The following is a 23,570-nucleotide window of genomic DNA, read 5'->3' as shown; positions in this document are numbered from 1 at the left end:
AAGACTCCAGCAACAGAATGACAAGGTTGAAACCATTTCCAACTTGATACTTCTTATCATTCCACTGCTGGAGCCACATGTAGTCTACTGACGTTTATTTAGAAATGTCTCGCTAATGTGGACTTTTACTGATGTTTTTTGTTCTCACGTAGTAACGCCCTGGCCCCTATTTTCTTTTTTCTTTTGGGTTGTGTTCCCAGAAGCTTCCAGGCCTCGCTTCTCAGGGCAGTTGTCGTCATCTCTCTTCTCTTGGTGACGGTTGGCACCGTCGACTCTCTGGCCTTATCGCCAGGCCAAGCTCCGGCAACGGCGATGCCCCTCTGCATCACTTGTTCCGGCATTCACTTCCTATCTGTCTCCTCCTTGGGCTCTTGTGCCACCCAAGGATTCAAGCTTCTTAGAGTCTAAGTCTATGCAGTCTAGATTATCCTATTCTCTTTTATCGAGCTTTCTCACTTGTATATCCACTGGAGTCTATCTTGCCTCAAAGCCATCCTTTTGGTTCTGTACAGATGGATGAGATACAGATATAGAGAGTAAGAAACAGGACGGGGTCGCATTTTAGTGATCCTGTTTCGTTTTTTCCCTGTTTTGGTTTAGTGGCGGACGCGACGTGCGGGGTTCCATTCTTGGTCGATTTCTATGTGATGATGTTAAAGTTTTGCTCATTCCGGAGCTTATGTTATATACTTGTTTTTGCTATATGGTATTTGTTTCTCTCTTTTCCGGTCTTTTCTCGGTTGGTATGTCCCGATATAGTTTCTTTGGCTTCTTGATACGTGATGGGGAAGGGCAAGTGGTACAAAGTGCTTCTAGTTTTGCTTCTTTTCATCTTTCCCTTCATGATAGATTTCAGCTTGTTAGACACTCCAATGTTATTAGCGAGAATCCCTTCGCTGATAAGCTGGTGATTTAGAGAATGTCAGGTCCAGTGGTGTTTCAATTGTTCGGCTTTTTTTTGGGTCGTTTGGCAAATGGAATACTTTATGAATGTTTTGTTTCAATTTTTGGGATGGATTTATAAAACACCCACAAAGTGTTCCAACTACCAAACAATCTCTGAAAAGCTCTTGCTTGGAGTAAACAGATTGTTTATTCTTCTAGCCTTTCACGTCTGAACTGTTTTTTGGCCTGACTAACGACTCCTTAAACAAAGCAGCTCTTTCCAGACAAGTGTTTGGACGATGCAAGCTTGGTTCATCAAGTAGGATCAATGGTTTCTTTCATTCTTTTCCCGACGGTTGGATCTTTTCTTTTTACTTCTGTTGATAATCGAAATAGAATGCTCCTGCGTTGAAAACTGGTGTGCCCTTTCTCTTCTTAGACAAGATGAACATTTGTGCATGCCTGCATGGTGCCTCCGCCGAGGCTTGAATCACAAGTTATTTTTGCAATATCCACTTAACCTACATAAAACATTGCCTGTTAAGCCAGCAACTCTCATCTTTCCAATGTGCATTCTCGAGTTGCTTCTTAACATCAAAATCTAGTCGAATTTCTTTCAAAAATTGGCTATATCTCAAATGTTTTTTTACAAAGATTTCATCGAAACAAACATGAGGGTCTAATTCAGATTCACTATTTAACCTACAGTCAAGCGACAAAGTCTGCCTATCATGAAGGTATTCAAGATTTTTCTTTGAAGTTATAATATCTAACTTGAATGTTTTCCTTTGAGAAACACGGCAAAAGCTGTGTAGCGAAAGGAAAAAGGTTAATGAAACAGTGTGTCACATGAAATGGGCATGTTTTATTAAGTAAATTTCAAGTTTTTATAAATAAAACCAAAAAAATAAATTTAAAAAATCCGCTTGACAAGAAGGTACCCTTTTCAATAACTTGTAAAAAATCCACTTAGGGGCAATAATGCCTTAAATATAATACCATGAGAAAGTTAAAGCAGCAGAATGCGCACAATGGAATGAATGTAAGACTTCTCCACCGTTCTTGGAAAAATCCATCGGCAAGGCATTAGGGCTAATATATATTAGGGCTCCTTAGTGGTAGGAATAGGAAGTTACCAGGGTTTTCCTTATTCGAAATGGTGCCTTCTTGTTAAGCGGAAATCCTATCTTTTTTAAATTCCTTTTTTTTTTGCGTTGATTGTAAGAAAAATCAAAATTCAAGCCTCCTGTATAGGAAAATGAAGATTGAGAGATCCATGTTTTTATTGGGTGGTTAAAATGGCTAAAAGCTTATTCTAGTGATCATCTTCACTTAATAAAACGTGCCCATGACATGAGACACACTATGTCATTAACCTTTTTCCTCTGGAAACTCGCACAGCTAGTTATAAAATAGAGCACCTCATATTTGTTCAGATGAAAGCTTTGTCAAAATATCCATAGAAATACCGCGGATTATTCCGCAAAACTTTGTCGTTAAGTAACTTGAGAATTGCATCAGAAAGATGAGTGTGAACAGGCAATCCGTTATGTAAAATTTACTTGTGATTCAAGCCCCACGAGGAGACCGCCTTGAAAAATATACATATATTCAACGACCACTTTTAGAAAAGGAGAACTCTATTCGTATCAAAAATTTACTTGTGAAAAAAGAAAACTACTCGACGACCACTTTCAGAAAATAACTCTATTCATATCGATTGGCACTTTCTCTTCTCAGAGTGGTACGTTTACCGCGTAAACAGGCTGTAAAAAAAAAGACGCCTGTTCTCATGATTCATGAGTCAACATTGTGCTCAAATGTTCATCTTGTCCAATGAGAAAAGGCACACCAGTTTTCAACGCAGGAACAGTCTATTTCAATCATCCCATCTGTCATGTACCCACCAAAATTTTTAACTGAAATAGAATAAAGCAACCATATAAAAGAAAAACAGTCGAAACCATTGATCCTTATACTTCACGGAACCAAGCAGATGGCTCAAACACTCAGCTGTCTCGTCTCAAAAGGGCCGTTTTGTTTGAAGGAGCCGTTTGTTTGGGCAAAAAAGGCTAGGCTAGAAGGCTAACAGTGCGTCCACTAGAACCGGGAGGTTTAAAGGAAACGAACATCGGAAACACCAGCAATTGCAGCATTCTCTAAATCACCAACTTATCAGCGAAGGAGTCCCGCTGTCCCTGACAAGCAGAAATCTAACAGGAGAGAAAAGAAGGAAAAGAGACAAAAAGAAAAAACACATTGAACCACATCGAAAACCCTGAAATCCCATCAGATATCTTGAAGCCAAAGACACCACATCGTCTCATACCAACAGAAATGGCCGAAAAGAGAGAAACAAATACCATATAGCAAAACAAGTCTACATCGTAAGCTCCGAAAGGGGCAAAACTCCAGAATGTCAACAATACATCTCGTAGACCAAGAATGAAGACCCAACACATGATAACCACCACTAACCAAAAAGGGGGAACAAGAAATAGAAGTGAGAAAGAGAAAGCAGGATCGCAAAAACGCGATCCCCTCTTCTTTCTTATTCTCTATATCTATATCTCATCTCTCTGTACATAACCAGAATGAAGACTCCAAAACAAAACAGAAACCGATGTATATATAAGCAAAAAACTCTACAAAATAGGATCATCTAGACCGCATCGACATAAACTCTCAGAAGCCCGAGTCTCAGTGGAACAGGGATCCAAAGAAGAAGGCAGCCAAGCAGGCGACGAGGCAGGAAGCAAATGCCGGGAAAAGTGACGTAGCGTCGCCGCTGTCGGGACTCGGCGCCGGAGACGAAGCCGGAGAGCCGACGGCGCCAGCGGTCGCCAAGAGAGAAGCGACTAGGACAACCGCCATGAGAAGCGAGTCGAGGAAGCTTCTGGAAATCGCCATCGGACCGAATAAGAGAAAGGGTTAGGGTTTTGTATGGGCAGAGAAGGAAGAGCAAGTAGCAGGGAATAGCAGAAGGAACGGTGGCGTTGGGAAGAAGAGGAGGTCCTGGTATTTATAAGGGTGGGCGGGGTTCCTTTCGGTTCAACAGTTTCGTGGCCAACATTCACACCCAAAAATCAAGCCGGAGAACTATTAGAATTTTGGTAAATTATAAAACCATTTTCAGGTCGAGAAATTCTGAGCAGGCGCTACGTGGCATAATATCGAAAGCAGGCTTGATGTTGAAAGCTTCTGAAGCTTTTGTAAACCCTTTCGGTGACCGGACTAACTGCTGTTAGGGGTGGGACCCGCGCGCCTGAAGGAATCCTTTCCTTCCTTTTTCTACTTTTCCGTTTCCTTAGTAGGGCGAATCGTTTCCCGCCGCTTTCAGCAACCGGTTTTTCAGTTTGTTTCCCGAGAGACTCGGACAGGCCATCCAAACCCGTATCGGATTATTTTCCTAGTTTGATAAAGGTGTGTTTGTTTCACCCCATATCTCATATGGGTAGATTTAAAGTCCAAGTAACGTAGATTTAAGATCCAAGTTATTGAGATTTTCAGTGTGTTTAAATGATGATCTTTTAAAACACACCTTTTAATGCATCCTCCAAATAAAAGTATATCAAGACCTTTTTATTAAATCTAACTCATTTATAACAGTACTCCAAGTGTGACATATAGGAAAGGAACGAAAAAAAAAAACACAATAAATTAATAGTCGTTTAAAACTTAAAAAAACAAGTTTTTTAGAAAAAAAACGTTAGAATCGAAAAAAATGCATTTCTAAAGTGTTTTTTTAGTTTTTTCAATGTCAAACAATTTTTTTCATTTTCAATTTTTTATTTATTGTAAATCTATTATTTTTTTATGTTTGTGTTATTAGATTCTCACTTATTTTAATTTTTTTCTATTTTATTTTTTTTTTAATTTTTAAAAATTTACCAAACTATACCATCAAGTGTATACCTTATGAGAGGTGATTAAACTTAACCTGCATTGCTCGGCATAAAATAACATCCATAATCGCCACATAGTTGTTCAAACAAGAACAAAATGTTCCAAGGATTATAAATTACAAAAACACAATGTCCTTCTTACCAAACACATGAGAAAACCAGAGAAACGATTCTCATTTTGAATCGGTTCGGTTATCATAAAGCATTTAAAGAAGAAAAAGTGGGTCCGTATGTTCATAGTGCTATCAACTTCCCAGCTTGGAAAATGAGAAAAGGTCTCATTTCTTATATATATATATATAGATTTGCTTTTCTTGCATGCACAGCTGGAAAATAATGGGAAATGAGCATATATTATCGCATGCCAATGACATAAAATATTGGAAAGGAACTGTTTTTGTCTTTTGGAGCACCTTTTGGGGATTTTTGAAGAAGTCCCAACAACTGAAAATTGCTAATTACAGCATGGTGATGGTGAGAACAAACACCCCACCAGCAATACCAGGACTGTGGATCGTGGATCTATGGGACGTGGGGTCCAAACAGTCATTATGCGGGCCCCATCCATCCCCAAGAAGCTGAAGAACCAGTGGTAATCAGGAAAAGAAAGGTAAAGAAATGCAGTGAAATTTTCTCCGATTTCTTTTGGAAGGTGAAATTTCCACCTTGTTTGGTTTCCTGTTTGTTTCTAACATACAAGGTCGAGTGAAAAAATGGAGCCTTAATGAATAGAAAATTTTCTATCCAACATCGCAGGCAAACTTTCATGCACCATGGAAGCGTATATAACCCACTTCGTCTTCCCATAAGAATTGAAAATACACATTTATTCATTCACCTTGTTTGATTACCTTTAGGTGGTTCTTTCGAGGCTTATCCCCCTCCGCATGTTTAGTTTTAGGCTCCATTGTCATATATATCATGTACGGATATTATATGGTAAGAGATTTCTCGAGTATAATATGGCAAAGTTATATATATCAAAAAAATCTCGCCAAATTTAAAAGAAAAATTAAAACATTTAACAAATGTTAGAAAATATGAAAAAATAAAAAATAATAAAATTATGAAAAAAACACATGTTATGTGCGTATTATACTCGTTATTTGCCTTTTATTATGTTTGGTGTTTCTTTTTAAGATGTGTTTTTTTATGTTTTACATAGCTGGCTTGTTTTTCACGTTTTATACACCTTTTAATCGAATAAGACGTGTTTTTTGTGAACTTATATCTTGTGGATTTTCCTTGCAGACATATCATATTTTTTTTAACATGACAAATTATCTGCAAGCATCAATGATTGAGATATTCATATGTATGAAATTGAAGCAAGATTTTGAAACTCCATGAAATTTTTGGCTGGACCCAACTCAAGTCCAGCTGTTTTGGGTCTGGGCTACAGAATCTTGGCCATTTTCCAGCTGGGTTAGGTCCACCCAACCAATGACTTTCAGCTGGTCTGCTTGTCCTTGAGAGGAATGGAGTCTTCCCCCAAAGGAAACCAAGAAAGGAAATTATGCAACCAAATCATGGAAATGGCTTGTCTTTGCTTTTGAGTCCTCCCACATTGCAGCTCACCAATAAAGATGCCAGCACAGTTTTGGCTGTTCTCTTCACTGCCTTGTTTATTGCTGCAAAAGGCTTTGCTTTTGCCAATTATATTTTTAGCATATATGGTGTGTATATGTGTACATTATGAGGCATATGTATGTGTGTGTGTGTGTGTGCACACTCATTAATTACGTCCTTGGTTCGATTCTTGAGAGTGCTATCTTGATGGTATCAGTATGTCCTTAATTCGGTTCTATCTTGATGGCATCAGTACGTCCTTAGTTCGATTTTTGAGAGTGCAATCTTGATGGTATCAAAAGCGTTGATTTGGGTTGGGGGTTGCCGTTTTTTAGGGTAAAGGGATGTCAATATATCCGATTTGAATCGGATATATGACCAATCCGATCTAAAAAAGTAAAAAATGAAAAAAAAAATTAATATCCGATTAAGGAATCGGATCGAATTTGGATTTAATAAATGGCATCTGATTGGATTCGGATTCAGATTCGGATATACATAAACATCCGATCGGATTCGGATATGGATTCAGATCGGATTCATTTTCAGACAAATATCATGTATTTAATGCTATTAAATTTTGAAAATTGGCAAAATTTGCTTCAAAATTTGGATTCAAATTCGCATATAAACATAAAAATCAGATTCGGATTGTAAAATTAGATTTTGGATTTGAATTCGGATATGACTTTTCTTTATTTGAATTTGAATCCAAATTCAAATTTGAATATGTAAATATCCGAAAAGGCGAATATGATTAAGGATATCTCTGATCCGAATCTAACCAGTTGACGTCCCTAGTGGGGTCTCTAGTACTCTCTCTCTCTCAATTTTTTTTATCAACGCCTAACTGGAGTTGATGAAATATCACAACTAGTGTTGCAAAACGGATCGGATCTAGTGCAATAAAATGTATTAAAAGTTAGATCGGAATCGGGTCTGGTGCATTAGTAATTTCAAATGGGTCCGATCTCTGCATCCTTAAAAATAAGGAAGTCGAATCTCTCTAGGTAGATGTGCAAATTGTTTGGATCTGGATATCAGACTTCCTCATTTTTTACTCCCCAAATCTGATTTTGAAACCAGATCCGATCCATTTGCACCGCCGCTCGTCTCAAGTATACACTGGAACTACAAAAAATTGATTTTCTCTATACCATAAAGGGGAAAGAAAGATAACGTTCAAGCTGGGGTCGTTTACGGAGAGGAAGCGAATTGGATGCACATTTTTGCTATATCCAATTTACCAGATGTCCATGCATTGGATTTGACTTCAATTGAAATTTGAATATGAATGAAAAAAAGTGCCTATCGTCAATCCAATTGTTAAATTCAAAATCCTAATCTGTCTTTTAAATTTACATATGAATCCAAATATGACTTTTAAATACAAAATCAAATCCAAACTGCAAATGATATGCTCAGAACCTACTCTAAAAATGGATGGATATTGAATATAAGATATTTATTTAAAACTAGATCTGAATCCAAATCTAATTGAATATTTATTTTTTATGCAACTTGCAGGAAAGCAGGGCCCCTAATCCTTTATTAGAAAAGTGATCGAACATTTATTTAAAACTGAACTTGAATTTGAATTCAATTGGATGTCATTTTTAAATCTATGTCCACTTCGATTCCTAAATCTTTTATTTCCATATCTGATTTTTTTTTAAAACAATTTGGTTGGATACCTGATCCACTTCTGATCTATTGACATTCCTAAGTTAAGTTGGCTTATGCTCACCTCTAGTCTGACCAGACTCAACTCATGTAACGACCCGACCCACTCTTAAACTCGGGTCCTTGGTTCATTATAATCAGCTTTGTTGCAGTTTCAATGTCAGCCTAAAAAAGGCTATGAACCATGATTGCTAGGGGTAAGTTAGGATCCATCGAACCAAGAATCCGAGTTCAGGAGTGGGTCGGTTCATTACAATGGTATCAAAGCACGGTTCAACATTCGGACCTACGGTCCCACATGTATAGCTCGTGTGCCTTAAAGGGGTGGATTGTGACGCTCCAAAAGTTTAGTCTAGTATTGAAGATTGTAAGATCTCTTTAAGGGTTTATAAAGAGAATTGTTAAAGTGGTTAGTTGTCCTAGTTCCTAATTTTCTTGGGACTAAAACCAAAACTGCTAATGGGTGAGGTTGGTATCCACTAGGAACCGAGCCTAAGAGTAGTAGGTCAGATCGTTACAGCTCAGTCAGAGGAGCATCAATTCTTTAAAAGAGCAAAATCAAAGCAGATTAGAAAGGAAATTGGACTCAAAGGCCACCTAACGTGACAAGGAATAACTCCCAGTTATTTATTAAGGTCGTAAAGATTCCCACTGGTCTTTATCAGCAACACACATAACCTTCTTCAACTTGAAGGCTCTTTCCCTTTTTTGGAGTAAATGAATATCTCATCAAATAAATGTGAAAGAACAGGTACTCATCAGAACTACATTAAAAAAAGACATAATGCATACACGAAGAGCAATAAATGCATAAAGCCCAAGCTTTCTGTAGCAACAAAATAGCATAATGAATATACAAGCTGAAGTGCTGTGCAAACTTCAATAGTTGAATCTGATGCAGCTTTGGACCATCAAGACCGGAGAATGGCGGTTTCAACTCTCTTATTGGGCAGTGCCGCAGTAGAAAGAAATACCGGAGAATGACAGGTTGAACTCTCTTAATGGGCAGTAGGAAGAAATACTCCTCATGTTCTACCGAGAATACTAATGTGCAGTCGATAATGAAGCCATACAAAGGTCATTTTATGATGCTCATATGTGCTTCCACAATTCAAAAAATAAAGTCCCCCAAAAGGTTATTGCATTCCAGGGAATGACCTAAAAGACCAACAAGGACCAACCAATAGCACCCACATTAAGAAGCAAGTAAAGGTCCTACAAACCAAATATGTTGCTAGTTCCTCGCATAGCTGGTCAGAGAAGCGGCTGAGACAAGGGTAGTTGTTTGTTCGATTCATGTGGTCTCAATTCTTTGCGCAAGCTGAACTAGGCATACGCTTTGGGTCGACGATACTAGTTACGCAACCAATGCAAGTGACAGAGTCTGTTTGCTCGACTGCAGTTTTCCCGCGTCACAAAATTCATTTTTTTTTAAGCATCAAGGGATATAGCCTAGCTGGTCGGACTCGTGGCACAGGAAGAGATGTGTCGCTAGTTCAGTTCTCATAGTTGCTATGTTCCCAGGCTTTAAGGAGTAGAGTGTGGCACTAAGTTGATGGTACACTGTCTCAACATATGTTTTGATGCAGGCGTACACCCTAAAGGAAATGAGAATGGGACCTTCGGCTTTCATCTGGGCTCACAGAAGCTGGGTGATAACTCTTAGAGGAGTAGAGGATGATCACCAAGTTGGTGAGTGATTAAATGTCTGTCTTTACAATTCTCTCTTGAGTTCTTGAACTATCCTTGGATTAAACATAGCCAACAGAGTGGAGCTCTTCTAAACAACTAAAACATAAACATAGGAGCAAGAGCGAAGCCAGAAATTTTTCATGAGGTGGACTGAATTAAAGTTTTCAAATTTTGACTGGGGCCGAAATATCATTTTTTAAAATTTTTATATCGAAGAAGTGAAATTTTTTAAAATTTACATGTAAAAAAAAAAAATCACGTGGTGTCATGGCCCATGCGCCTACAACGTATATGATTGGTTTGAGTTGTATATGATTTAGAAAGTATATGATTGGTTTGAGAAGCATCTCGAGATTCAAGCGATTGCAGCTGATACAACTAGTAAATATGTTCCTCCTTTCATTGTCTAGAAGGATTCACAGTTATTTGCCTTTTAGTACAATTAGCTACGGCTTTTGCTATGGCTTTTTACTACCACCCGACCATCACAGAAGCTTTGGCCTCTTTTATATATATATATATATATATATATATATATATATATATATGAGTGGCCATAAAAGTAAAGGCCACCTGTTTGTGACATCCCACTTCCCTCCACATTGAGCAATATCCCCCTTTCTTTTATACATGAAGCATATAATCTGCCAACTTTTTCCTCTTTCTTTCTCATTGGATGGAGGGGGAGACAAAAGATAATTATAGTGGATTTTCATTCCACAATCGAAAGTGGTGAAATGCTTACTGACACTAACCTTTTTTGCTTCCCCGTCCATCCAAAAAGTAGGAACATTAGTTTATTTTGATATGTACGTCTGTATTATCTTCTATGCACAAAACATATAAGGAATTTGAACAAGCTCTTCTTGTTGAAAGCGTGAAATTGGTGAGATGAACATGGAAAAGTTGTGTTTGTTCCAGCTTAGATTGGCTGGGCTCCTTAGCCAAACGATCTATAATGAGCTACTCGACTCGGATATGGTCTTGAAAATGTCTGAGATCATTGAGGAGCTTAGATCCGAGTCAAAATCCGAATTGGGATCTGTGGTTTTGGCTACATAGTGTGGTTCTCAAACTCTCATTGTTATGCATTAACAGAATATGGTGGAGTGGTTGTTATAGTCTTGGCTCATCAAGATGATCAATGAGGATTTTTAGATGCAAGGATTTGATCTTACATGATTGATATAAGATGCATTTGTGCAGCCAAATTGGTATCGCAAAGGTTTTCCAATGAAAAATTCTGTGTTAATACATCCGGCCTATCAAGTGATCTGGTTCTTGTTGCCGTCCCTCGTCGTCCCCAATGTAGTGGTTACTTGTTCCAAATGCAGCTTTTATAAGACAAGTTTTACCTTGATAGTTTGTCTCCTTTCTCCTTCCATTGATTAAAGCAGTTAGTTTAGTTTCATAGCTTTTATAAGACAAGTTTTATAGCATGAATCGGTGGGAAAATGTTGCCGTGAATGAGTGGGAAAATAATGTCCGGATAGAATGTCTGCCCCAAATGTGCTTCACCACTCAAATTTCCCCTTTTGATTGCCTTTATGTTGAGGCCACAGTTAAGGATTTGATTACACGTAAAACATATCTTAAGTTTCATGCATCTCTTTTTCTGGGTTGAAATTAGTTTTACCTTCATGGAGGAAGATAAATTTCTACTGCTTTGAAGGTAATGAAGACGAGAATCGATCCGTCTTCAACTTGGCCCGAGCTCAACTCGCTCATTAAACAAATTGAATTCGTGGAAACAAGAGAAGCTCAAGCCAGGTACGCTCAACTTTGAATGGCATTCATGCACCAAACCAGTTCAAATTTTGAAAACAAAGAATCTTGTAGACAATAATGCTGTCAGTGGATAGTTTATTCTTTTCTCCGAGAACAGTCGAAAGGACAGATTTGAATTAGTGGAGGCTTCTCCTGTTGCACCCTTAAAGCGATCTTGACGCCATTCTCCCTGCTTGAATGGGGAGCATATGGCCGAAATGGATTGTGTGTCTCAAACCTTTTTCTCCATCACACAAACTTGAAGAAAATGTTCAAGATATCTTCCGCAACTTCAGTTGGAGATAAGATGAATGGTAGTGCAGATATATAAGGTTATCTACTACTGTTTTTGTGCTTGTTTGGTGATCCGAATTCTTTTTTTTTTTTAACTTAAAATGAAAATTTTCAGCACCATATAGTATACATCCCACATGAGTGAAATTCATTCTGAAAATTTTCCCTCGCCCTACAATAATCACGCCTTAAAATCCAGAGAGAGAAAGAGGGTATTTGCCCTGGATATTGTGCACAAAAGGAAAAAGGCAATGGGCGAACGAACTTCGGTGTCCTTATCTGGAAGAACTTTTTCAGGGTAAAAACTGGTCTTTGGCTGTGACTTTTCCTCTTCCTTTTCAGCCCCCAAAAAAGGGAAAAGAGAAAAAAAATCCCTTCGAGGTGGATATCTTCACCATGTTTGACTGCTAACGTTCTTCACTCAACTTCATCGATCAAACACGCCCCTCCAATGAAGGTAAGTCGCATGACTCGATAGCGTGCCCCACACTTTTTTCTAGAGATTCCTCCAGAAAGGTGAGAGACGCAACTCCTTGCAAGAGTTCACGTTTCCCCATTCGGTCACGCGAGCTCTTCCAATCCAAGTCTGAAAGCCAACTCCTGTTGAAGGGTCGAATGCTCTTGCCGAATAGCTGAATCATTCAAGAGAAATGAGCCTTGGACTGATGGGAGAATGAGAAACACGGCGTTCAAACTTGCCATGCCATTAGAGATTTTTTTATTGGTCAAATATCCCTGCAGTCCGAGTCATAGTGGTGGGGCAGCCTTGTCTGAATATGAACCATGGAAGAAGGTAGATCGCCTACCAGAACTACCGTCCAGAGGGCGGGTAGCCATTTCATTCATGAAAGCCGAGCAGCACAGACAGCTGAAGAGACTGTTTTTGATTTTTCTACTTTTTCCCTTGGCATGAAAAAGGCTAAAATTTTCTTCGCCCTTTTCCTGCCAGCGCACCAGAAACCTCGATTTAATTCAGTTACTTCTGCGGGAAGGTGCGTGCACGGCGCGAACATGAACACGCACACAACCGAATGCAGCGCGCCGAAAGAAAAGATGAATGCAGGAGAGATGCCTCCATTATTGAACTGAACCAAACTGTTAGCTTTACAACGCCGTTAATACCCCCCCCAAACCCTCAGAAACACGTTAACCCTTCTCTTTCCCTTTCTCGTTCTCTCTCCCTCTCTCTCTCTTGGTAGCAGGCTATCATCCTTTGGGCTTCAAAGAATATGTAGAGATGATCAGACGAATACGAAGAAAAGCCTAACCCCTTCATCTCCTGGTTACAAAATTAAATCACGACTTCTATTCCGAGTCGCTGTCCATATTCCCCATGGCCTTCAGACCCCTTGGCCTCTGCAAGCGATTAAATTTAAAAGATAAGTGTCGGATCGGCAGCCAACAAAAAACTAAATTATGATGGTCGATACAATAAATATTATGGGGGTGTATACCTTCTTCGAGGTCTTCTTCTCGCGGACTTCGTACCTCTCATGGCTTAGGTCGCAGAGCCATGAGCCTGGGCTTACCAGCTGCAACAAAGAAAAAAAAAAAATCCAGACCATCAGTCCATGCTCTCTCTCTCTCTGGACTACCCGCTCGTATGTATGGAAGGAAGACAGAGAAGGGAATCCTTCGCCTTGAAGGAATAACACATGGTCGGCATGTTGGCAAATCCTTGGCCAAACGCGCACAAGCAAGTGGCGGTGAGGCCTCCACTGTGCTGTAACCATCACCCATTACTTTATTATTTCCGCCAACCAAAACCGCACCCCCTGAATCAACAACCCAAACGGCAATTACTCAACCCACTGCTCCTGTAAGAAGCAAACCACTCTCCCACTCCACACAGAGAGAAAAAAAAAAAAAAAAAAACCTTGTGTCTTCTTAGACGTTATCTCAACTCTAAAAAACATTACAGTCGTCTTCTCTTTTTCTAATCTTATTTCTTTGTCACGGGACTCATCCTTCATTTGTTTATTAGGTTAAAAACAAATAAAGGTATGGCTATGGTAGGGGCACTGTGGGTTGCGTTTTTTTAAAAGCAAAACAAGGTGCTACAAGAAGACAAAACACACCAACCCCACCCACCTTGAAAAAAATATTAATAATAATAATAAAGGGAAAGGAAGCTGCAAGTATACGCACACCAAACACGCTAGAAGCCTAAAAACTATCGTGGACTTTACCGTCCAAACAGGAATCAGAAGACCTGCGGGTGTGGTAGTAGAAAACACAAGGGAAAAAAAAGGCAAATGCAGTTGAAGATTTGTATAAATCAGAGATGGGGGGAGGAAGGCTCACGTTGAGCGTCCTTTGGACGGACTTTGGCCGCTTCTTTGGCCGCTGGGGGAGTCTTGTGCCCTTCATGGCCATGAAATCCTCCTCCTTCTCCTTGCTGCTAAGGGCGATGATGAATTTCGGCCACACGAACGTCTCCTTCGTGTGATGCACACCGCTGGCCCCGTTGCTGCCGCTATGGTTGTTAGAGCCCTTCTTCTCCGTCGTGGCGGCAGCGGCGGCGGTAGTGGTGGTAGAAACCACCATGGCGTCCTGATGAGCCGAAAATCCGTTCTTGCCTCCCCCAACCTTCGTCTGGTGGTGGCCCTGCTGCTGCCTCTCGCTCTTCTCGTGGTCGCCGTTGCCTAGGGTTTTCATCACCATCCCCAATAGAGGTGATGACTCCGAATTCCTGCCCGGAAAGTACCAGAGAGATAGGAGCACCCAGGATAAGAAAAAAAGTGAGGAAAGAGAAAGCTTAATTTGAAGGACAGAAAAGTTCTACATGATAATGGAAATTCTTGCAAACAAAAGAAATCCAAAACAGGTTGTGGAAGAGTCCCAATCTCCCCAGCCCACGCAATACATAAATGACCAACAGCAAGGGAATCCCCCTAACTCACTTTTTCACGCTTAATTACCGAAATGCCCCGAACATCCACCACAAAGATGCCGAGTTCCTCCTTTCGGGGTTGGAATTTTAAATATTTTCCTACGATTAGAAAGTCGTCCAAGATCGGACAAGCTATAATGAAGAGACGAACAGAGGGAACTTTCCACCACGTCTAAGTCTAAAACTATCAAGAGGTGAAAGAATAGGCCTAGAAATTGAAAGGAGAGAACATGAAAAGCAAGAAACAGCCGGAGATGCCTGTTGATCGTGAGCTATTTCAGAATCGACGATCATGGGTGGTTTGAGTCAGGAAGGCGACATTTCATGGTCACACGAATGCCAGGAAGAGAAGACGAAGGGAAACAAAGGAAAAAGAGAGGTGGGGCGGCACGTCAACCTCTTAAACCGCCATGGATGGCAGTAAAAAGTGAAAAACTGGAAACGTTAAAAAGAAAAGGCAGTGATAGTTGACACGTCGACAAAGAACAAAAGAAAAAGCAACAAACACAGAAGAGGACGACCGAGGCCACTGCAGGAAGGCAAGCAAAGGGAAAGCAGAGATGTATTAAACAAGGAGATGGAAAAAGACCATAATAAACGGTAGGTACAAAGAGATAGCCTGAGAAAAGATATCGCAATCCCAAGGGGCAACAGCAACCAGACTCGGCAGAAGAAACCGAGGCAAGGGGAACGAACCAGAACCCTGTAAAAGAATCCTTCATTGCTTGATCAATCAGAACGGAGCGAAAAGGGGACCAAACCAGCCCTCTATAAAAGTCCACCCTTGATTGCTTGATGTAAAACGGACGGGAGAGAAAAGGAGCCTTCTTTAAAAGTCAATCCTTGATTGCTGGATCAAAGAGAAGGGAAGCAAAAGGGGACGGAACCAGCCCTCTAAAATTCGACCCATGATTGCTTGATGAAAGAGAAAGGGAGATGGAAAACGCTAGGACTGTGTGGATCACATCACCAATTGTTCTTCGAAGAGGCAGTCTGAACAGATGGCAAATATGCCAACATGAGACCAAATAACCAAATATTAGCAGTAAAATAGAGAGGGGAAAAAAAGCATACAAGATCAACGTGAAACAAAAAACAAACTTGGTACCATGCTATAAAAAACGACAGGAGGTCAAACTGGCCAAGGAAGTCAGCTGAGACCATTGTGTAATGGTCAACATACATACAACCTTATAAACCCATCAAAAAGCAGATCACACGAACTGTCCATGCCCTATAACTAGTCGCGGAAAAGTCTTAAGTGTGTGTGTAACCAGGCCCCATGTGATAATAAACTCAACGTTTTCAAGGGAGCATAACTCTCTCTCTCTCTCTCTCTATATATATATATATATATATATATATATATCACCAGGCCCCATGTGGTAATCAAAACAGCGTTTTCAAGGGAGCAGAACTTTGGAAGGTTGCAAACTATTGCGACTCTTCCCTACTTGACGGGGTGCAATAAAAACAAATTAAGAGGATAAGGGATGGACGTGGAAAATGACAAGTTCCTGAAGAAATGTATATAGCCGCAGCAATTTCCCATTACACTTGGGTTACGGTCACGAACTGTACCAATTCACGAGTCTGTTCACCATTAAGTTATCAAAAGCCACTAACCACCTAATTAACTTCAAGACAGAAATATGGTTTTAGAATTCTAGTTTACAGAATCTAATATATGAGAGAGAGGTGGGGTAAAAGCCACCTTTTGCGAAACAAGATTTAACAATCAAAATATAACCCTCATATGTTTAATCACGAAAACTTTCACAAAGTTCATCTTCTAGCAAAACTGACCAAATTCAAGCAAAAGGAGTATTAAATTCGTTTCAAAACTTAAACCGGCATCTAAACCCACTTGTGAAGAATAATAAAGCCCATTAAAAGAGAACCCAAATTTGGAAATATTCTCCAAAGAACCATCAATTTCAAGAATCAGCAAAGGCGGTCAGCAAGTTCCAAATACAGGCGGTAAAAAAACGCCGAACTCCAACGATGCATCGTGACGAAAAACGAATCTCCCACTGAGCCCAAAGAGTAATTTTGAACGTGGGGCTAAACAAACGCTACCACTGATCCAAGTGCAAAGGGAACCAACTAGGACGCTGGCTACCAAAGAACAGGGGAACGGCTAAGGATGAGACTAAAAACCAGAAAGGAATCTACGAGTGTGGCCCGCCTTGCTCTAACTAATTCGCCCGCCTTGCTCTAACTAATTCGCCCGCCTTTTTGGCTCGTCCTGAGACAATAAGTTATAACATCAAACTCCGGTTTGATTCCTCCCCCATTCAGCCTGACATCACCATGGTCCTACCATATAAAGACAATAACTCAATGCAAGACCTCCCATACTCAATTAAACTTAAGCGACCGTAAATTCCCCCCTCCCCAGTTTGTGCGCTAACACAAGTAAGCCAAGAAACCTTTTCCCTTGCGAAAAAACCTTTTCCTTTTCCCCTTCGCCCTCAAATGCCAACCAATGCCATTTAAGGCTAATAGTGGCGGTTCTTCAAGGACCCGAAACGCTCCTCTCCGTGATCACGAGTTTGCTCAATGATTCAGCGGAAGAAAGAAGAAGGAAAAAGGAACTAATAAAGCAGGCGACCAAACTAAGGCAGCAATAATAGGGCAGGGAAGAGAGACGGAGGGCTCCCCTGGATTCAAAACCCACCCCGCACCAAGAAAATCGCGGGCAACTACTCCGTTCTTACCATCAGCCCGGATGGGGTAGGGTAGCGGGTCCTCCTCCCAATGAAAATTCAAACGCATACAAATATTGAAGGTAGGGACTACCTGGAGTGCCGGTTAAGATGCTGCTGTCCTGCGCACGACGGTGGAAGAACGAAAGGCGATTCTTTGTCGGCCTTCACGACGCGTCTGTCCACCTTAAAGGTGGTCTTCTCGGTGGCCTCATCCTTAACCTGGACTTTGACGCATCTTAAACGTTTCCGGTGGCCCCACTGCAAGAATAAGTCCGGCTCCGGCAGTCGGGAACCCCTAAGACTCCTCACCTCTTTCTCCATCGCGCCCCTTTTTTGTTTCAAACCTGCATCAACGGCACAAGAAAAGAAACTACTGTGGTCAGTCAACGTCTAACACTCGAGAAAGTTACGCCCCCAACGCAAAGAATCCAAAGCCCAGCAAGAAACCGTAACCCCTTCGGGTCGTTAACCAGCGTCACGGCCAAGGCGGTTCCAATGAGGAGTTCAGAAGAGCCAGTACCTTCTGAATTGACACGGTGAAAGTTTCACCCCGAGCAGATCCAGACTTCGGCCTTGAGCCTTTACCGTTATAAAGGAGAGACGACGGGAAGATGACAAGACGAGCTTCCGGCGGAAAGGGAGCTGCCATCAGGCCTAGATCAATGTGGCGAGGGAGCCAGACCTGGGTGCGACCTGGGCGACAGGCGTGCGGCCCACCAGGTTATATAGGCGAGATATCGGGAACTGCTGGTAGTCCGCCTAAGCGTCGGTGGAGTTCGAGTCAAGAATGGAAAATGTCGAGGTTTTGTGCTATACCCAGCAAGGGGAGGAAATAAGGGACAACGGAGATGACTCAAAGAACACGTCAAACGGTTCCAGCGTGACTCCGCTGGATGAGGTAAGAATCACCCCACTCCCCGGAATTTTAAGATTCCGACTTGGAAATTGCTGCCGGTGAAAATATCCACCAGGGTAGGACCTCAGAGAGTCACGTAAGAAAGAGCTTCTCCGGTCGTGCTTCTCAGAAGCACGTCAGCATAATTAGAGATTAGGGAAAAAAAGAAAAAACAGAAAAGGTGGACGGTGGGAGGGGAAGAAAGAAGGCTAACAAAGGTGGGGGATAACCTTTGTGGCAGAAGGAAAGCAATAAAGCATCTGATGTCCTACCGGGTTTGTGAGTATCCCCAAAACAACAAAGCTCGGAGCTCCCCACAAATGCTTTGCTTTGGAAAGAATAGATCTCGGACTGGCAACTCTACCTCTTACGAACAACCGGGACCGAAAGGACCCTCCGAATCCTTCAATCTGCACCAAACAGAGACTTTCTTCTTCGACTTTCTTAGCAAAAACTTACACGCAGCGCACCGGAATGGCTACCTTCCGCTCGTTCCTATCCTTGAACACAATGACCTGCACCGGAAGGTGGAGAGAATCAGGAATTACGCCTCAGGTAATTAAAGTATTTTCTTTCAAGATAGATCGGGATAATTAAACCGCGAATGGAGAGGTATTTCTCGTAAAATCCTGAAGAATTCTAAAATACATTCCCACAAAATAAAAACATCAAAAGCCTCCATTAACAGTTACAGAAATTTTACGCAACTGATTCCAAGCAACAGAAGACCATTTTTAATCACAGGGGATCATGCAATCTCCTAAGAAAAAGAAAACTTAGAAGAAATCAACTCGGAACAGCCAAACCTTTCCGACATCGGAGCATGAATCTCAGAAGACTTAAATAAAGATCAGGATGGGTATCCTCATCTCACTAACATGATTATGGAAGATGTACAACCAAAAGACGGATCTAACGTGGGCCTAACGTGAATAACAAATCGCTCTGTGAGTTCTCAAGAAAAGTTGAGATGCAAAAGGAAAACAGGATTCTTCAAATGAGACTGAAATTCCAGCCGGATTAAAAAACCAGGACCGGCTTCCCGAAGAACCACAAAACCACAAAAGAAAACACGACGGATCTTCAATATCTGAAAGAAAACTAAGCAAAACAAGCTAAAAAGAATGCAAATCAAGTAAAAATTGGTCATCGGAATACCTGAAACGCTCGCCAATCTTATCTAAGAAAAAAAAAATCCAAAACGAAGAAAACGAAAACTAGAATTTTCAAATGCTCACGTCCGACAAAAAGGAAGCCCTACCAGACCGGCTTCACGGAAGCATCTATCTTGTTATGAAATCTCAGGAACTACTGAAGACTGCTGAAAACGGCCGAAAAACTCAAAATTCCGGCAAAAATTTTAAAGAAATCAAAATCCCGTCAAAGAAAATTACTTGATCGATATGATTCGGAAAGTTGTGAGAGATTTCAAAGAGACAAAGACAGATGCATACTTCAACTCAACGTGCATGAGAAGTCGCCTTTGAAATCCCAAGAAGACAAGAGAATGTGAAGTAAAAAGGACCAGAGGAAAGAAGATAAATATTCGTATGGCTGTGAAGAAAAGGCAGGATCTAGAAATCAGAATCACCGACTCGGGAAAACGCCTCTGAAATCCCAAGCAGTTATCTGAATGCCAAGAAAAAAACCCGAAATTCAGATTCCCAGAAGAAAACACACTCATTGACGCAGTTCCGAAGGTGAGTCCGGTTTTAACACCAGCACGCTGTTTCTTCGCGGCTAAAAAGATCGGCAAAGAAAATTCACTCAAATCCCACAAAGTAGACCAGAAAGCTTGAAGATTTCGAAGGTTTTCTTTTCGAAATCACGTTTCGTCTTTCCGTTCAAAAACATGAGCGCAGATTCGGATGAAGAACTACATCGTCCCGAATCCCTGAACCAAAAGGACTCCGAGTTTCGAGAAAACAGAAATTCTTCACGGGTATGGGAATTCAGACCCTCCGGAAGGAAAAGAACACTTGAAGATCGGCACCCACGAGTTAGATTCATCGCGAAAACCGCTCGAATCGCTTTACCTTCACAAATCTCTTAAATTCCCACAAGCCTCCAAGACACTCAATCAATCAGAAACCCGGACGACGCCCCGGAGTCTCTCCGTCGATCTTTCTTCCGACCTCGAAATCTCAGTAAAGAAGGAAGAAAAATCGCCGAAGAAAACCTCCAAAGAAGCTCGGACTCGTCCGCTCGCACGGGGAATGCAGGACGCCAGAGTCGGACGAAGGACTCCGGAGAGACCTTCTTCCAATGAATCACGAAACCGCCGGCTATCTCCGGGCGGCGAGAGCTCCGCCTCAATGAGAACGAACGAAGAACACAGAAAGCGAGCGAGCGATAGAGCGAGAGAAAGAAAGAGAGATGGAAGAACTCGCTTCTCCGCTTTAGTTTCCCCTCCCTTCCTTCCCTCTCAAAACGAACACCAGGTTATATATCGCGCCTTTCCCGCCTTGCCCCCACCTTTTTCCCCTAATGCCAGACCCGTCCTCTCCCTCATCTCCCTAGACGGCTCAGCCGTTGATCCCGGAAACGGACGGTGGATCTCCGTTTTGACGCACACGAGGCTGGTTGCTGAGTCCTCACCCGGCCCGTCCGCATAAACCGCCAGCGGTGAGCCGTCCGGCGCCCGGTCGCGGTCACGCCCCTCGCGTCAGGTGACCGCAGCCCTAACCGGTACGGGCGCCGGAGCCCAAATGACGAAAATGTCCTCGCGCGGTAATGCTCCTTTAATTTGGACTGACGCTCTCGCTCGCCGCTCTGGAAAAGGCGGAGCGCGAGGCCGACGCCCTCGAAAGTCCGTTTCGCCCCTGGGCATACGAAAAATGTCGTTCGTATCCTTTTCCTATTTTTAAAATGTGGAAAATATAAATATGGGATTCCAGTGGCGTAGGCCCCGCGACTTCCAAGGCGAACCGACGCGGTGGATCGATTCGGGTCAGCTTCATCGGATCCGTTCCCGGAAAGATCCTCAAAATTAGGCGCCAAATTCGAGCCAATTGGATACGTAGCTCGGATTTCGGACTAACTGGGTCCAGCACTGTTTAGCGTGTGTAAGTTAATGGTCCGTCTTGGATTTAATTCGGATTTATTTCTCGATCAGGTATAGAGATTTGATTTGATTTTATTAAAGTTTTTCAAAATTAAAACAAATAATTTACTTTTTTTTTTTTAAATCTCAGGTCGATGGCTTTATCGATAGTAGCAAAGCTGGTTATATGCATAAGTCCGTATATCATTGCATATATCTAAGTTTCCACAAAATGCGACGGAGATCAACGTGGGTATGCATGAACAATTGCACACATGAACCCTCATATAATTCAGTTTATCATTTATTTTGTATTTTAAGATGCATTTTTGAAAACTAAAATCACTTATTTTAGTATTTTATAACATGTTTGGAATAGGTTTAAAATTTTGTTGAATGACTAAATTTAAATTATTTAATTAGTGCCCAATAATGATCCTTTTTTCCTTCTTGTAACTAGAAGAATTTTGTTTGTGTTTATGTAAATTCAATTTTGTTGGAGAAGTTGTCACATGCGGTAGGCGTAACCATTTTTTTTTTTCTTTAACAGCCGACGGGTCTGGGGGTTTTGTTTAAATTTTAAGGGCTAATTTAAAATATATGAACATTATAACCAGTAATTGCATTTTTTTAAATCTAAGGAGGTCAGTTGCTCTTATCAGCTATGCCGCTGCTATTTGAGTTATCATAATTTAGTGTAATACCTATTTAGTATTTTAGGATGCGTTTTTAAAACAAAATTATTTATTTTAGTATTTTACAATGTGTTTATCAAACTAAATTTCTTATTTTAGTATTTTTATGAATCACATTTAAAATGCTTAATTTTTTTTTAATTGTCAAAATTTAATTGACTGAATTGTTACAATTTAAAAAAAATTTGATGAGGAGGTCGGTTGCTCTTATCAGCCCCATTTTGGCTACGCCTTATTGTGGAACATGTAAGCTTTGATACATTACGAACCATATAATTTAGAATATTATTCGTTTAGGATTTTACAATGCATTTTAAAAACTCAATTATTAAGTTAGCACGTTACGATGCATTTTCAAAACTAAATTACGTAATTTAATATTTTACGATGTGTTCTTACAATTAAATTCCTTATTTTAGTATTTTCCAATCGTTTTTAAAAAGGCTTAAATATTTTTAGTCTAATTTTTAAATTCCTGAATTATTATCTAGCAATGATCATTTTTTTCAGCTTGTTGTAAGAATTTTACTTGTAATTTTGTAATTCTTTTTTATTGAGAAAGTTAGGTAAGAAGGAAGAGGCAGATTCTGTTTCTTAAATGGCCCAAGGGTTTACAGGTGTCTTTGTAGTTAAGTCTGAGCATCGGGTCAACCCACCACCGAGTAATAAGTACTCAACTCGTGTGGGCCTGATAATATTTTTTAAATATATATTTTATTATTTTTATATATAATTATAATAGTTTATTACGATTAATTGTATTTATGGATTATTAAAAATATACATTTTAATTTAATCGAGGTGAGCTTGTATGGGGCTCGGGCCTGGTTTTCAAATGTCGGGTCAACCCCATAACCAGGCTTACTTGTAATAAGAATTTTACTTGTGTTTTTATAAATTCCTTTTTGTTGAAGAAGTTGATGCATGTAAGGGGCATGGGCAAAGCCATTATTTTATTTTTTTCTTTAGTGACCTAACATTTTAAGTTTCTTTAGTATATTATTTATTTCAGTAATTTGTGATGTGTTTCTAAAGCTATGTTATTTATTTTAATAATATAGGAAGAGTTTTCAAAACCAAATAATTTAATTTAATATATTATGACGCAATCTTAAAACTAATCGGTTTGTTTTAGTATTTATGATATGTGTTTTAGTATTTATTTTAGTATTTCAATAGTCATCTTTTTTCCTTCTTGTTGTGCTTGGGTTTGGTGAATTCCTTCTTGTTAGAAAAGCTATTGCATCCTTAGCTGCTAAGGGTTTTCGGGATTTTTAAAATTTTCACAATGACTAATTTAAAATTTTGGAAAAATAAAACTAGTAGTTTCTCTTTTTTTTTTCAAAATCTAAAGATGCCCATATATTTTAGTATATTATTTAGTTTAAAAAACTAAAATACTTATTTTAATGTTTTACAATTGGTTTTTAAAACTAGATTACATATGTTAAGTATTTTGTGATGTGTTTTTTAAAGGCTTAACTAATTATTTTAAGGTTTAAATTAAAAGTATTGAATCAATGTCCATTTGTAAAAAT

At 40.2% G+C, this 23,570-nt stretch overlaps 1 protein-coding gene across 4 annotated transcripts; it reads right to left on the bottom strand.

Annotated features, from left to right (window-relative positions):
• Positions 1-12,849: 12,849 nt before the first annotated feature.
• LOC116255714 (uncharacterized) lies at positions 12,850-20,714 on the bottom strand. 4 transcript variants are annotated; one of them, XM_031631642.2, is made up of 6 exons: positions 20,331-20,714; positions 18,567-18,809; positions 17,491-17,743; positions 14,100-14,487; positions 13,250-13,327; positions 12,850-13,151 (listed from the first exon to the last, which is right to left on the bottom strand). In XM_031631642.2, the coding sequence occupies exons 3-6, from the start codon at positions 17,718-17,720 to the stop codon at positions 13,101-13,103; spliced, it is 747 nt and encodes a 248-aa protein (XP_031487502.1). In that variant the 5' UTR covers positions 17,721-17,743; positions 18,567-18,809; positions 20,331-20,714; the 3' UTR covers positions 12,850-13,100. The 4 variants fall into 4 exon arrangements, 3 of the variants coding, with proteins under 3 accessions (XP_031487502.1, XP_031487501.1, XP_031487503.1); XM_031631641.2 differs by having other exon boundaries at positions 18,659-18,809; XR_004172925.2 differs by having other exon boundaries at positions 13,081-13,151; positions 13,250-13,570; positions 18,659-18,809.
• Between the last annotated feature and the right edge of the window lie 2,856 nt (positions 20,715-23,570).

This window comes from Nymphaea colorata, chromosome 6 (genome assembly GCF_008831285.2).
Source record: "Nymphaea colorata isolate Beijing-Zhang1983 chromosome 6, ASM883128v2, whole genome shotgun sequence".
Lineage (NCBI taxonomy): Eukaryota > Viridiplantae > Streptophyta > Magnoliopsida > Nymphaeales > Nymphaeaceae > Nymphaea > Nymphaea colorata.
The sequence above is the reverse complement of the archived record's forward strand: the minus strand, read 5'-3'. Positions and strand labels throughout refer to the sequence as shown.